We start from the raw sequence: 14,035 nt of genomic DNA on the forward strand, positions 1-14,035 counted from the left end.
CCAAAAGGATACAAAAATCTTCAGCAGGCAACAAGGACACATCAGAAGATAAAAGCTTACTCTATCTAACTGTAGGTGATCGAGAAGCTTCCTAAATCCATCACAGAACTCCATAAGGTCCCAATACACTGGAAACTGAAGCTGAAATAAAACAGAATAAACGTAGCAACAAACAACACACAGAGTCAACCTGAACTTTTCAATCAACAGCATCAGTTAGGCCTGGGTGATAAAACGGTAATTATTCATTAGTCATTCATTTTCAAGGCGGCCCGGTGAGGCGAGGGGTTAGCGCGTCGGCCTCACAGCTCTGGGGTCCTGGGTTCAAATCCAGGTCACGTCCACCTGTGTGGAGTTTGCATGTGGGGGACACCCTGAATCGTTGGCCAGCCGATCGCAAGGCACAAGTAGACAGATAACAATGCACACTCACACCCATACCTAGGGGCAATTTAGTGTCCAATCAGCCTACCATGCATGTTTTTGGAATATGGGAGGAAACCAGAGTACCCGGAGGAAACCCACGCAGGCCCAGGGAGAACATGCAAACTCCACACAGGCGGACGTGACCTGGATTTGAACCCAGAACCCCAGAGCTGTGAGGCCGACATGGCATTGATTATTTAAATACATAAATAATTAAATAATGTAACTAAGCAGCACGGTGTTTGAGTGGTTAGGGTGTCGGCCTCACAGCTCTAGCGCACTGTCTTTTTTGCCGCATCTCTTTCGTGTATAACAGATCTACGAGCACTGGGCAGTGTTGCATTTTTTTCACCTTTTTTTTTCCGTCACTCAGTGCGAATGGCGTAGCGATCGCTAGTACGAGTATATATTACTTCTCGTTGGCAAGTGGTCTTGCGTTATCCTATTGTGAGGACATTTGTATGCATCATTTTCGGAATATTTTGAAGGGAATACAAAAGCAAACAGCACATCGATAGAGAAAGTCAGGGTGGAGGCGGGGCAATTACAGCCAACCCGGCCAGTATCAAACTTAAATACAAAATTAGAATTAAGTTTAGTGTAAAGTTAGATTAAACTTATTTTTGAGTGTATCTGCATCGTAATCCAAGTTCAATTAAATTAGTTTGTTATTAAACGAGCGTGTTGCCGTGCAAAAAGCGCCCCTTTCTCTCTGTCCGTCAATCTCTCTTTCCCCCTTTCGAAAATTAGAATTAAGTTTAGTGTAAGGTTAGATTAAATTTATTTTTGAGTGTGTCTGCATCGTAATCCAAGTTCATTTAAATTTGTTTATGTTATTAAACGAGCGTGTTGCCGTGCAAAAAGCGCCCCCACCCCTCTCCGCCCCCTCTCTTTCCCCCCTCAAAATCTGTATAATTTAAGTACTATTAAACACATTTTAGTAATATTAAACCACTAGTTATGTGTTACTTTGTTAATAGATGGCGAATTAGAAGAAATAAAACATTTTTTCCAATCCAATATCCTGTTTTTGGTGTTTTTTCAGAGGGTTGGAACGAATTAATTTGTTTTTAGTTCATTTCAAATGGGAAACGTTCGTTCGAGTTACGAGAATATCGACATACGAGCTCAGTCCCGGAACGAATTAAGCTTGTATCTCGAGGTACCACTGTACTTGTATCTGTTAGCACTGTTCTTTTTCCAAGTTTATTTTGCACTAATTTCTTTTGAACTCACTGATATGACTCTGTAGCCCCATCCCGTCAAAGCCAACATCTGTTGGAAGAACACTTCTGCAGTCCCACTGACAGGTGGAATGAACACAATGGGGCACCTGATGCTCTTTGGGCCTGCATCATACAAGGACCAGACTTTGCTGTCATCATCATCAACAATAATCTAAAGCGAGAAAGAAGAGAAATGAATGTGTTTAACAAGGAAACTACATGAAATGAGAGCCAGTGGAGGGTAGCGATGTTCTAAAGCAGGGGTCTCAAACTTGCGGCCCGCGGGCCAACTGCGGCCCTCGGGACGATAATTTGCGGCCCCCGTCTTAATATGAAAGATTAATGTTCGTGCGGCCCGCAAAATTGATATGAATGACACTTGTGTTCGTAGCAATGTTCCCTCTAAGCTGCACGCGTGCGCAATTGCGCACTACTCTCGTCTTCTCTGCGCAGTAGCAATCATATGGCGCGCAGTGAAAAAAACCCCATGATGGCGCCGTTTAAGTGGCAGCCAGTGGCAGTAGCTCTGTCCACTCATGTTTTTCGTGTTTTACAGCATGTTTTACATGAAAAATTAGAGGGAACATTGACATGCACCTGCTTGTGGCAGGTGTGATACTGGTGTGCCCATAGCGAGCAATGATGATGTCGTGACCGGATGATTCGCCTAAAGACGTTTCGCCGACGGACGTTTGACAGACGGACAGGTCGTACTAGTATTTGTTAGTTTAATGATTAAATACAAATACTAGTATTTGTATTTAATCATTAAACGCTGTTTTCAGCTGGATTTGACCGAATTTGAGAGCATTTTGAGCCGTTTGGCGAATGGACGTCTATAGACGTTTTTTTGCCTCCATCGCGATATCATCCAGTATTTGTATTTAATCATTAAATGCTGTTTTAGGATGGATTTGACCCGATTGCTGTCATTTTACGGCTCGGTTCTGCTACATCTGCCTGCCCAAGAGTGCTTATTCCCGGACTGCCATGCCCGCCCAAGAGTGCTTATTCCCGGGCTGCCATTGATGGTAGACGAACATTGATTTTTACTATAATTTGGACAACACCGGCGGCGGGCCGGATTAAAAATCCTAACGGGCCGTATATGGCCCGCGGGCCGAGGTTGAAAAACTTGTACACACACGATCCGGCGGGGCGAGCGCGCGAATCCCGTTTCGGCGAAACCTCCGTTCGGCCGAATGAACGTTCGGTGGAACGTCCATTCGGCGACCTGCCCGTCTGTCAAACGTCCGTCGGCGAAACGTCTTCAGGCGAATCCTCCGAGTACCGATGATGTCGCTCATACTGGTACTAAGTGCGCTCAGGTTGGTTGTCTTTCTGCTCAGACCAACAAAAAATTAGAGGGAACTTTGGTTCGGAGCTGAATGAACCAATCACGGTGAGGTATACGGCTCTGGAGGGCGGGACATCGGCCGGGCTGTCCAGTGCCTCGCTCACTCACTCATTCATTCCTCCAATCAGCTGGGCGGAGGAGAAGCCGTGAGGCCGATCACTCCGCTCGGCGCGCACACTCCTCCGCTGCTCTCAGCATAGAACTGAATGAGGCGCTATGATCCGTGATCCAGCCTGTGTCAGTGTCTGTAGCCATCTCCGCGATTGAAACGGAGAGCGAAAGTGCACATGCGCCACAAACCCGCGCGACTGAATGTGAAAGATCAACCCGAGACTCATTCCAAGTGGAAAAACATATTACAGAGCCCCAGAGATGTCTCTTTCAAAGCCTGCCGTGAAGAGAAAGGTCGGTGATGAGCACAGACAGTTTCAAGAAAAGTGGGGAGTGCAATATTTCTTTGTTGAACACAGGGGCACCCCGACGTGTCTCATTTACACTGAAAAAGTTGCGGTGCACAAGGAATACAATTTGAAACGTAATTGTACTACAAGACATGCTGAGGAGTACGAAAAATACCAGGGAGATGAGAGAGCCAACCAGGTTGCCAGTCTTAAAACACGTCTTCTGAGGCAACAGGATCTCTTCAAGAAGGCTACCAAAGACAGTAATGCAGCAGTCAAAGCTAGCTACGCCGTTTGTGAGTTGATTGATCCTGTGCTAAGTGATCCCAAATGGCTCATGGACTTGGCTTTTCTTGTTGATATCACACATGAGCTTAATGTACTGAACAAGAAGCTACAAGGCCAGGGGCAACTTGTCAGTGCTGCCTATGACAACGTGAGAGCATTCTGCACTAAACTTGTGTTATGGAAAGCCCAGCTCTCTCAGACAAACCTTTGCCATTTCCCAGCATGCAAGGCTCTCGTGGATGCAGGCACACCATTCAGTGGTGAGAAGTATGTTGAGGCCATTTCGAAGCTACAGGAGGAATTTGATCACAGATTTGCAGACTTCAAGACACACAAAGCTACATTTCAAATTTTTGCGGACCCCTTCTCCTTTGATGTGCAAGATGCCCCTCCTGAGCTTCAAATGGAGCTCATTGACCTGCAGTGCAACTCTGCACTCAAAGCCAAGTTCAGGGAGGTGAGTGGAGAAGCAGACAAGCTTGGGCAATTTTTGAGAGAGTTGACCCCCAGCTTCCCTGAACTTTCCCGAAGGTTCAAGCGGACCATGTGCCTTTTTGGGAGCACATACTTGTGTGAGAAGCTCTTCTCCACCTTGAACTTCAATAAGTCCAAGTACAGGTCCAGACTTACTGATGAGCATCTTCAAGCTCTACTGAGGGTCTCCACTGCTTCCTCCCTCAAGCCAAATGTGACTATGTGAGAAGAAGCGCTGCCAGGTCTCTAGCAGCAAGGAGTAGGCAAGAGAAGCCGTGTTCAGAATATTTCATGTTCAATGTTCCATTCAAGTTCAGAAAGTTAAAGGTTAAAGAGCTGTTAATACAGACATTTGAAACGGAATTAAAATAATTCATTTTCTCTACTTAGCCAGCCAGTGTATATCTACTGTATGCTCATTAGTATTATTTGGTTTTGTATTACTGATTGATTTATTTTTTATTCATCCTTAAGTTAATTTATTTAATTCATTATTTTTTGTTAAAAAATAAAGATATTTGATAACGTTGGAATGTTTTATCAGTGCTTTTCTTGTGGAAATCCTGATGCGGCCCAGTCTCACCCAGACTCGGCCTCTAGCGGCCCCCAGGTAAATTGAGTTCGAGACCCCTGTTCTAAAGTGAGAATCAAAGCATCTGCGACAATATTTTCAAAATGAAATAACGGATAAGGTATTACATTTACGTTTTGGGGGATTTCGTACTTGTATCTTTTTCGTATCTCGAGTCACTCTTTTTTGCATATAAAACATTTCGTAACCTGAAACTTTCGTACCTAGAGGCATTCGGAAGTAGAGGTGTGACTGTAGTCCAAGCTGCTGGAGCCTGTCCAATTCCTTTTCTTGAGTCTTCAGGTAGTTTAAGAGGCTATTGAAGTGCTTGTCTGGTGTGACTGCATTTGCCGGATTGACCATGAAGACTAGCCAGTCCGTCTTCATTGTATCTGGAAGTTTAATCTCTATTGATTTGATTACAAGCAGATTCTTGATGGCTCCAGTATTGCCGAGCTCTGTGAGGTCATTAAGGGCCTTTTCAACTGTTTGGATCATTACAATCATTTTCCTGGACTGGTATGACTTCGGGGGGTACTTTTTGTCATCAATGATTTCCAGGGCTATGGCTGTCTTGTTTCCAAATTTATTTTCCAGCACCTTGAACATGTCCTAGGCGGTCTTATAGGTGGACAGTCTTAGATCTCTTTGGATCTTCTCATCAACACTGTCAAGGAGCGGGATCTTTTTAGCTTCTGCTGAGCCAGTTGGCTCACCTTGTCTCTGAAGACTTTCCCAGTCCCTTTTCCACTGATGGAAGTCCCTTTTGGAGCCGTAGAATGTAAGATATGCTGACTCACTATTTGCAATTGCTTGTTAGTATTGCACCAGTTTGGTGTGAGTAATGAAAAATGTTGAGAAATCAGCTTTAAAGTTGTTTGGGCGTATCAGCCCACACCCTGTTTCTGTTATCTTCTCTGTACCGCATCATGTTTTCACATATAAATAGATGCACAAACTGTTCGTTCGGAGAGAGTCGCGGCAAATAGGCTGTGCGTTCGCAGCCGTTCGAGCTCTCCCCATCCTGTAGTCTGGTAATAAACTTATATCCTTGAAATTGGTCTCCCTCTTTCTTAACCTGCTCCTGAAGTTGTTTTACAGATCTATCATAGAATCTGGGTAAACTAGTGGGTTTAAGAATAGGATGCTGTGCTGGCTGTGCTGCAGGCTGTACCTGAAGAGCTCTTCCTCTCATTTCCTCCTCTGCAGTTCTTTGCATCACTAAGAATTCTGTCTTTTTGGCATAGAGGCAGTTCTTTAGTTTTCTGAAGCCTTTCACTCTGCCATCCAGAAGATTTTTTTCTGCTCCCGGGATCCATTCTTCCCATTCCATGAAGCTTGCCATCACATCATTGATGAGTTTCTTTGCACCATCCACTCGATGTTCATAGGCATCTTTGGGACACGGCAATCGCACGGGTCCCTTCACAAGCTGACTCTGCTTCTTCAATTGCGAATGTCAGCTCACCTTCCCCGTACCTGGACCACAGGTTGGACTTCACTGTCCGCTTCACTTCAACCAGCAATGAAGCTGGTGTTGCAGTCCTCTATGGTCTTCACCAGGTCCACCAGTTGCTGCTTATCCAATGTCATTTCTTCATGTTCCTCATCACCTGCCAGCTCAGCTGGAAGGCCAAGTTCATAGCTGTCATTGGTGTCATTTACATTCCGTACAAGTGAAGTATTCTGAATTCCTTTTGGAACTCTGACTTTGCCAGGTGTCCAACAGCTCTGCCTGCATAGGTAGTTTGCCTGTTTGGTGAAAGCACTCTTTGCTGAGGTCCTCGCCTGCTTCAGCAGCTTAATTGCTTTACCTGTGGCTTGTTCCACCATACTTGCAGTTGTTCTTTGCGTTGACTTGAGACCGTTAATCCTGTCTTTGCTGCCACGCTGGTTTTCAACTGTCAAGTTTTTTTCTAACTCCCTCAGTTCTCTGCCCCAACTTCAAAAGGGCCTTGGTCCTTCAAACACATGAACAACTCGCTATCTTCCTCCTTTTTTCAGTTTATTGTAGTTTATTGGTGGTTAGCGGTTGATTAGGGGGTGATTATCTTGAAAACCAGGTGTGTATGATCGGGTAACTGAAGGGTGTCTTTGGGTTTTATAGTTGCTTGTCTTGTCAGTTGCTTTGCTCTGTTGCTGATTTACTCCTTTCTGGTAGGCTTTCTTTGATGTTCCACACAAGCTCACATGCTGTCGGTGGGACATATGGCCGCCCCTGGCCTCTGACAGGAAGTGTGAAAAGTTTTGTCTGATTGAGGCTTCTCTGTCCCCTGCAGGTCTGGAGGGTAGCCGGTGCACCTTCCTGTTAGTTGACTTGACAATGTAGGATATGCACTTCATTTATTCATAAAACAGCCATAATGATGGCATAGATATTAAAGAAACAAGTTTTTAGCATCACTTCTAACAAAGTTGTCAATGGCTTGGAATTTTATAAATCAATATAAAATTAAAATGGATGAAGGAAAAAAAATGTCTTTATGGATGCGTTCAGTGCATTACGAAATGAATTGATTTGTCATTGTGCTTAAAATGTTTAAAAAAAAGTATACTGTAGTTTCCCTTTCCGAAACTCTGTTTGTACTGTCTGTGTTAATATGCTAGACTGAAATTTGATGGGAAACTAACCTCTTTAGAACATTTCTCTTTTTTTAAACGCTTCTCTTGTATTTTAACTCACTACACACAAAAAAAGATCATTTAACTGTGCACCAACTAAACCCCAGTGCAATTATAAACCCTTGTTTGAAAACTGTTGCATGTACTCTTATTTTTTTGGTATGCGTTATACATATATTGTAGATTACACAATGTACAGTGGGGCAAATAAGTATTTAGTCAACCACCAATTGTGCAAGTTCTCCTACTTGAAAAGATTTGAGAGGCCTGTAAATGTCAACATGGGTAAACCTCAACCATGAGAGACAGAATGTGGAAAAAACCTGAAAATCACATTGTTTGATTTTTAAAGAATTTATTTCCAAATTAGAGTGGAGAATAGGTATTTGGTCACCTAAAAACCATGACCGGACGATTCACCGAAAGACGTTTGGCCGACGGACGTTTGGCCAACGGACGTTTCGCCGAACGGACGTTTCGCCGAAACGGGATTTGCACGCTCGCCCCGCCCCCGTATCGTGTGTGTACATGTTTTTCAATCTCAGCCCGCGGGCCATATACGGCCCGTTACAGATAACATTCATTTAGGAATAACAAGGGCATGTACTGCCCCCCCCCGCTGGACATATTTCTAAATACAAGTACGTACTACAATGTGCTGCCAATTTTTTATATATTTTTTTATTTTATCCTTGCGTTTAAAGTAGTAGCCATTTGGAGATCACGCAGAACAGTAAGTGACAGAAGAAATTGAGAAAATAAAGTAGTAGTAACAGTAAGTACTACTGTAATGAAATTGTAAATCCAGAAATCACTAGAAGTAAAAGTGTGTTCCATGGCATTTTCAGGTATTGTTCTCTAAGCCCTCTAGTCTGTCCAAGGCACTTAGAAGTCTTCTAGTGTTGTTGTTTTTCTCAGTGTCAGACATCAATCCCCAGCTTTGATAAATTACATTGTGTGTCCAAATGGCTACTACTTTAAACGCAAGGATGAAATAAAAAAAAATAAAAAAAATGGCAGCACATTGTAGTACGTACTTGTATTTAGAAATATGTCCAGCGGGGGCAGTGCATGCCCTTGTTATTCCTAAATGAATGTTATCTGTAACGGGCCGTATATAGCCCGCGGGCCAAGGTTCAAAAATATGTACACACACGATCCGGGAGCGGGGCGAGCGCGCGAATCCCGTTTTGGCGAAACGTCTGTTCGCCGAACTGTCCGTCGGCTAAACGTCTTTCGGCGAATCGTCCGAGTACCCCAGACGTGTCCCCCTGCTGAAGCCAGTACACATCCAGGCCTGTCTGCAGTTCGCTAGAGAGCATTTGGATGATCCAGAAGAGGACTTGGAGAATGTGTTATGGTCAGATGAAATCAAAATAGAACTTTTTGGTAGAAACACAGGTTCTCGTGTTTGGAGGAGAAAGAATACTGAACTGTATCCGAAGAACACCATACACACGGAAGCATGGGGGTGGAAACATCATGCTTTGGGGCTGTTTTTCTGCAAAGGGCCCAGGACGACTGATCTGTGTAAAGAAAAGAATGAATGCGGCCATGTATTGAGAGATTTTGAGTGAAAATCTCCTTCCATCAGCAAGGACATTGAAGATGAGACGTGGCTGGGTCTTTCAGCATGACAATGATCCCAAACACACACCCAGGGCAACAAAGGAGTTGCTTCATAAGAAGCATTTTAAGGTCCTGGAGTGGTCTAGCCAGTCTCCAGATCTCAAACCCATAGAAAATCTGTGGAGGGAGTTGAAAGTAGCCCAACGACAGCCCCAAAACATCACTGCTCTAGAGATCTGCATGGAGGAATGGGCCAAAATACCAGCAACAGTGTGTGAAAAGCTTGTGAAGAGTTACAGAAAACGTTTGGCCTCTGTTATTGTCAACAAAGGGTACATAAAGTATTGAGATGAACTTTTGTTATTGACCAAATACCTATTTTCCACCATGATTTGCAAATAAATTCTTTAAAAATCTAACAATCTGATTTTCTGTTTCCCCCCACATTCTTTCTTTCATGGTTGAGGTTTACCCATTTTGACAATTACAGTCCTCTCTAATCTTTTCAAGTAGGATAACTTGCACAATTGGTGGTGGACTAAATATTTGTTTGCCCCACTGTATGTTCAAAAGATCATTGCTAACCCTGTGTAGCTTGTTAGCCTCTGTCCTTCTGATTGAAAATGCAATATTGGTATAACGCAGCATGATTCTTCATGGCTAAGTGTTTATGGTACTGCTCTCTGAGACTTTTTTTTCTCCACTGTAGCCTACAATGATTTTCTTCAAGTCAAACTATTTTCCAAGGCATTACAATAATGCATGCTTGGTCAACCCCACTGAGTCATGTTTACTTTAATTTAGCACAACTGTAGAATTAAATATCAAGCAAGTAAGAGATGAAAACACGCAGGGGAAGAAACAATTAAAGGGGTTGAAAACGACAAGAAAAGAAATACATCTTGCGTTTGTTAAATATTATGCATAAAAATGAGCAATACTACTTACTCTTTTCAGTGGAACTGTGCTTCTGAACCAGGTATAGTCTGGAGATTCTTTGATTTCTTCCATCTGCTGAACACCAATATCTTTGAAATATTTTTGAAAAAAAACTATTTGGGGTCACCTCTTTGGGAAAATGTCAACGAAATTACCCCCAAAAGCATGAAATGCGAAATAAATTCAACATAAACATTTGACTTCGTCACATGATTTTCTTAGCTTCCGCAAAAACAATATCTGGCGTGTGATTTCTTGTTCGCGTTGACATTTAGCAATTCGCAACCCTGGTTGAACTATATTACTGCCACTTATTGGACTGTCGCGCAAGTGTATATTTTCAATACATTATGCACATTTCAGTTTCCTATGTATATAAGGGTGGGATTCTTAAAGGAGCATTGACGGCGTAAGTAACTGGTGGCCATTTTGCGTCGGTAGATTTTGCTTGTGGACTCTAAGGCAGCAGACAGAATGCGGCTTATTTTCACAAAATGTTCTTGACATCATATATTATACCGCTCTTTACTGCCTATACTAATAACTCTCTGAATTGATCCAGTCCCAATTTAAAACCAATTACGAACTAAACTTAGATTGGACCAGGACCATTTGACTCCCATTTCACACGACGAGAAAGTGTCTAATTCAAATCGGTAAATATATCGGAATTAAGTCTCTTTCGCCTCCGTTGTGAACAAAATGACGATACTCAAACAACCAGGCTCACAGCACGCATCAGACTTATCATACTGTCAACGTCTGAACCTTTTTAGGCTGTATATTGATGATAGCACTCGTTTTGGCATTGGCAAATAAATATCATTCGTGTCAATTAGTTGTAAAATTTGCTAGAAATGCGGTGACTCTGTAGTTTCGCGGGTTTTGGATTTCATTTCTGCTGTCGAGATGACCATGATGCACGCAACGTGACGATTCGTTCGTTTTTCCAGGCGGAACTAAGATTGTCATCTGGCTGCCAGTGGGACGTGAACCACAACGAACGCTGTGTTGGATAGCAGTTTCTACAATTATTACAATTAATTGGGCGTTTCAGACTGCCTTGGAGTGGTGTCTGGAATAATTTGAAAGTCCTGTCGTAATTTAATATTGCTTCCCTTCAATATATGAGCGCTGATCGCAGGTTTGTTTCATTGACATTGTTTTATACCCTAACACATGGCTGTGTCATCGTCGAGCTAATGTAAGAATCATTTTATTTTACGTTTTTCATTTAGGATTTGCCATGGGACAGACAAGTTTGGACAGAATCATTGCGCTTCAGAAAAATCCAGCCAACATTAAAAACGTTTGCATCTTGGCACATGTTGACCACGGTGAGTTAAGTCTGGCTTTGAGATTCGTTTTCCTTTTAGTTAATTTGACAGCCAACACTATTCAAGTACTGTGACTTATTATGATTCTGTTTTAAATTCTATTTTTGTTTAGGAAAAACTACTCTTGCGGATTGCTTGGTGGCAAGCAATGGGATCATATCAACTCGTCAGGCAGGGAAGGTACGTTTTAGTCTCGGGTTTCGATCTATTGAATTGAATGCTTTTATTGTCATTATACAAGTATAATGAGATTTAATGCTTTCACCACGTAGTGCACAAATAATAACAACAAACAAACAGACAAATCAATAATCAATAAATAAAAAAATAAAAAAATAAGTTGTACAAGTGAGATCCGCAGAGCGGAGCGGCCTTGTTCCGTCTGAGATCCAGGATGAGTTCCATGATTTTGGAGAGAATCAAATGTTCTCATTCCCCTGACATTCACAATGAAAGCTTTTTTGAAAAATTACTATTTATACGTCTATAAACATTTATACTAGAACAAAGTAAATGCCAGGAAAAAGCTATTTGGTTGGAAGATTTTTATACGAAGGGAACTTTGAGTTGTACTATTTTATTACTCAATTCATCTCTATTTGATGGATTCATGACCACTCCAAGGTGTTGTTCGTTTTATCCAGAAATCAGCACTGACAAACCTCAGCTAACCATATCCGTGAACAGGATGTGAATTCTGAGGAGTTTTTTTGACTTTAGCCATTTATCTTGCGAAGTCTAAGGTATACAGTAATACAGTGGCGGGCGGTGCATTTTCTGGTAGCGCCTTCAATGTATCAATCCAACCCTCAAAAACTATTTTATGGCTATAAAACCTCTACTGCAGCTACAGCTGCGACACATAAAAAATAATCAATAAATTAATGCACAAAAATGGGGTAAAATCCACTTCCTAGCAGCATTTCATGATTAAATACAAATACTGGAGCTTTTCAGACATTAAAACCAGGCCAGGGGGTGATTTTCCCGGGAAAAGACAGCGATGAACGTCAATGGCGTACCGGCAAACATTGCCCGAAAATGGGGTAAAATCCAGCCGAAAACAGCATTTATTGATTAAATACAAATACTGGAGCTTTTTAGACATCAGAACGGGCCCGGAGTATCATTTCCCCGGTAAAAAGACAGCGATGAATGTCGATACGTCCATACGTGAAATGACAAAAAATGCACTAAAATTAGGTAAAATCCACTTCCTAGCATCATTTATTGATTGCATACAAATACTGGAGCTTTTGAGACATTACAACCAGGCCAGGGGGGTGATTTTTCCCGGGAAAAGACAGCGATGGACGCCAATGGCAAAACGGCAAAAATTGCACCAAAATGGGGTAAAATCCACTTCCTAGCAGCATTTAGTAATTAAATACAAACACTGGAGCTTAAATACAAACACTGGAGCTTTTCAGATATCAGAACTTGGCCCACAATTGAAATATTATTTAGGAATATAGCCATATTTGTAATTTTACTCACCAAAAATCCTTTTTACACAATATCCATCCTCCTTTCTTTCTTCCTTCTTTCCTATCGCCATCGAAGCTAATGATGAAAGTAGAGCCTGTCCTGTCATATTTCCGGCATAGTCCGTTTTGGAAATAGCATTAAATCAACACAACAATATACTATTTGCTTGTGGAGCTAAGTTAGTGCGCTGAAAGTGCCCCACACACCATTTTCCCGGCTGTGACAGGCTTGCTAGCTTCGGAGTTGACCGCCCTTTCTTAATGATGTTCATTTTTTTTTCTAGAAAAGTCCGTCTGGAAACTAGCTTTGTGAGCAAACAGAATCAATTTGTTTTTGCTTCTGCTTCTGTCGGCCATAGTGGGTGGAGTTTGCGATCTCGGCTGCCTCGGGTACTGCTTTGGCCCGCCTACTAGCCAATCATAGTTTGTGAAAGCAATGACATGTCCCAGCCAGCAAAATGCTAACGCCTATGAAAAATCATTGTGGGGTTGCCAACTCGAAATCTGATTGGTTAAAAGCAACAGTCTAGTTTAATGCAGCAGAGCCCGCAAGAACTGATTGTGAAGGCTTTGAGGCAGATCTGATCTGGCAACAAATAATGGCTGAAATGTGATTGGTTAAATGGTTCAATATGAAAACACATCTGGAAGCAGTGCAACCAGGGGGAAAAGCAATGAAAGGAAGCTAACAGACCATTTGGAATAATAAGTATTGATGGACAAAATATAATATGATTCAAATATTTCTTAGGCCAGCAGAGAAGGCCTTGAAGGCCCTGACGGCCCGCCACTGCAATGATACTAATAATACTAGTTACTCATTAACTGACTTTGTGTGAAATTGTGGGAGAAAAAAAGCTAAAATACTGAAAAGAATGACAACAGTTGGTTTATTGCTTATGGTTAAAATGTTGTTTCCTCAGCAATTGACAGGGATCGATAGGTGAACAAAGAAATATTTTTGATCAAACTGGCAGTACCCTGTCCAATTGGTCACATATCTTTAGGTTAGGTTAGAACTTTATGTCATCATGTACACCGTATTTTCACGACTATATGGCACATCGCATTTTAAGCCGCAGTGTCAGTAACAAGTGCTATTTTTGTATTTGACACACACAAAGGACGCACCGTTTTTTAAGACGCAGCCAGGCATGGCAAAACATACACCAGCTTAAACATACGGACACGCGCTAAAAACACGTTTTTAAAAAGCCAACGGAAGCAAAACTGAGTTCAGTTGTACTTTATTTAGCCATTTTACAATGTACTCACGTCATCATCACCCACAAATCCATCAAAGTCCTCATTTTCTGTGTCTGAATTGAACAATTGTCC

At 42.1% G+C, this 14,035-nt stretch overlaps 2 protein-coding genes across 8 annotated transcripts in view; one reads left to right on the forward strand and one right to left on the reverse strand.

The window, feature by feature from the left end:
* spg21 (SPG21 abhydrolase domain containing, maspardin) overlaps positions 1–10,849 on the reverse strand; it is a 57,509-nt gene extending 46,660 nt beyond the window's left edge. For 2 of the 6 annotated variants that reach the window (XR_013298945.1, XM_077594846.1), the window contains exons 1-3: positions 9,883–10,846; positions 1,663–1,824; positions 61–141 (exon numbers count right to left, since the gene is read on the reverse strand). Coding sequence is in view for 5 of the 6 variants with exons in the window: in XM_077594846.1 (XP_077450972.1) it covers positions 61–141; positions 1,663–1,824; positions 9,883–9,945 (306 nt within the window). In the remaining variant the exon portion in view is untranslated. Of the gene's footprint in view, positions 1–60; positions 142–1,662; positions 1,825–9,882 lie in introns of all 6 variants that reach the window. The other 4 variants (XM_077594845.1, XM_077594848.1, XM_077594849.1 and 1 more) reach the window with 4 other exon arrangements.
* The window catches only part of efl1 (elongation factor like GTPase 1), a 102,240-nt gene continuing 98,501 nt past the window's right edge, over positions 10,297–14,035 (forward strand). Inside the window, exons 1-4 of one of the 2 annotated variants that reach the window (XM_077594839.1) lie at positions 10,297–10,529; positions 10,827–11,017; positions 11,112–11,210; positions 11,323–11,390. In XM_077594839.1, coding sequence (XP_077450965.1) covers positions 11,120–11,210; positions 11,323–11,390 — 159 coding nt within the window. In that variant the 5' untranslated portion in view covers positions 10,297–10,529; positions 10,827–11,017; positions 11,112–11,119. Of the gene's footprint in view, positions 10,530–10,584; positions 11,018–11,111; positions 11,211–11,322; positions 11,391–14,035 lie in introns of those variants that run through there. The other variant, XM_077594840.1, reaches the window with a different exon arrangement.

The sequence above is a fragment of the Stigmatopora argus genome, chromosome 2 (genome assembly GCF_051989625.1).
Source record: "Stigmatopora argus isolate UIUO_Sarg chromosome 2, RoL_Sarg_1.0, whole genome shotgun sequence".
In the NCBI taxonomy this organism is placed as follows: Eukaryota; Metazoa; Chordata; class Actinopteri; order Syngnathiformes; family Syngnathidae; genus Stigmatopora; species Stigmatopora argus.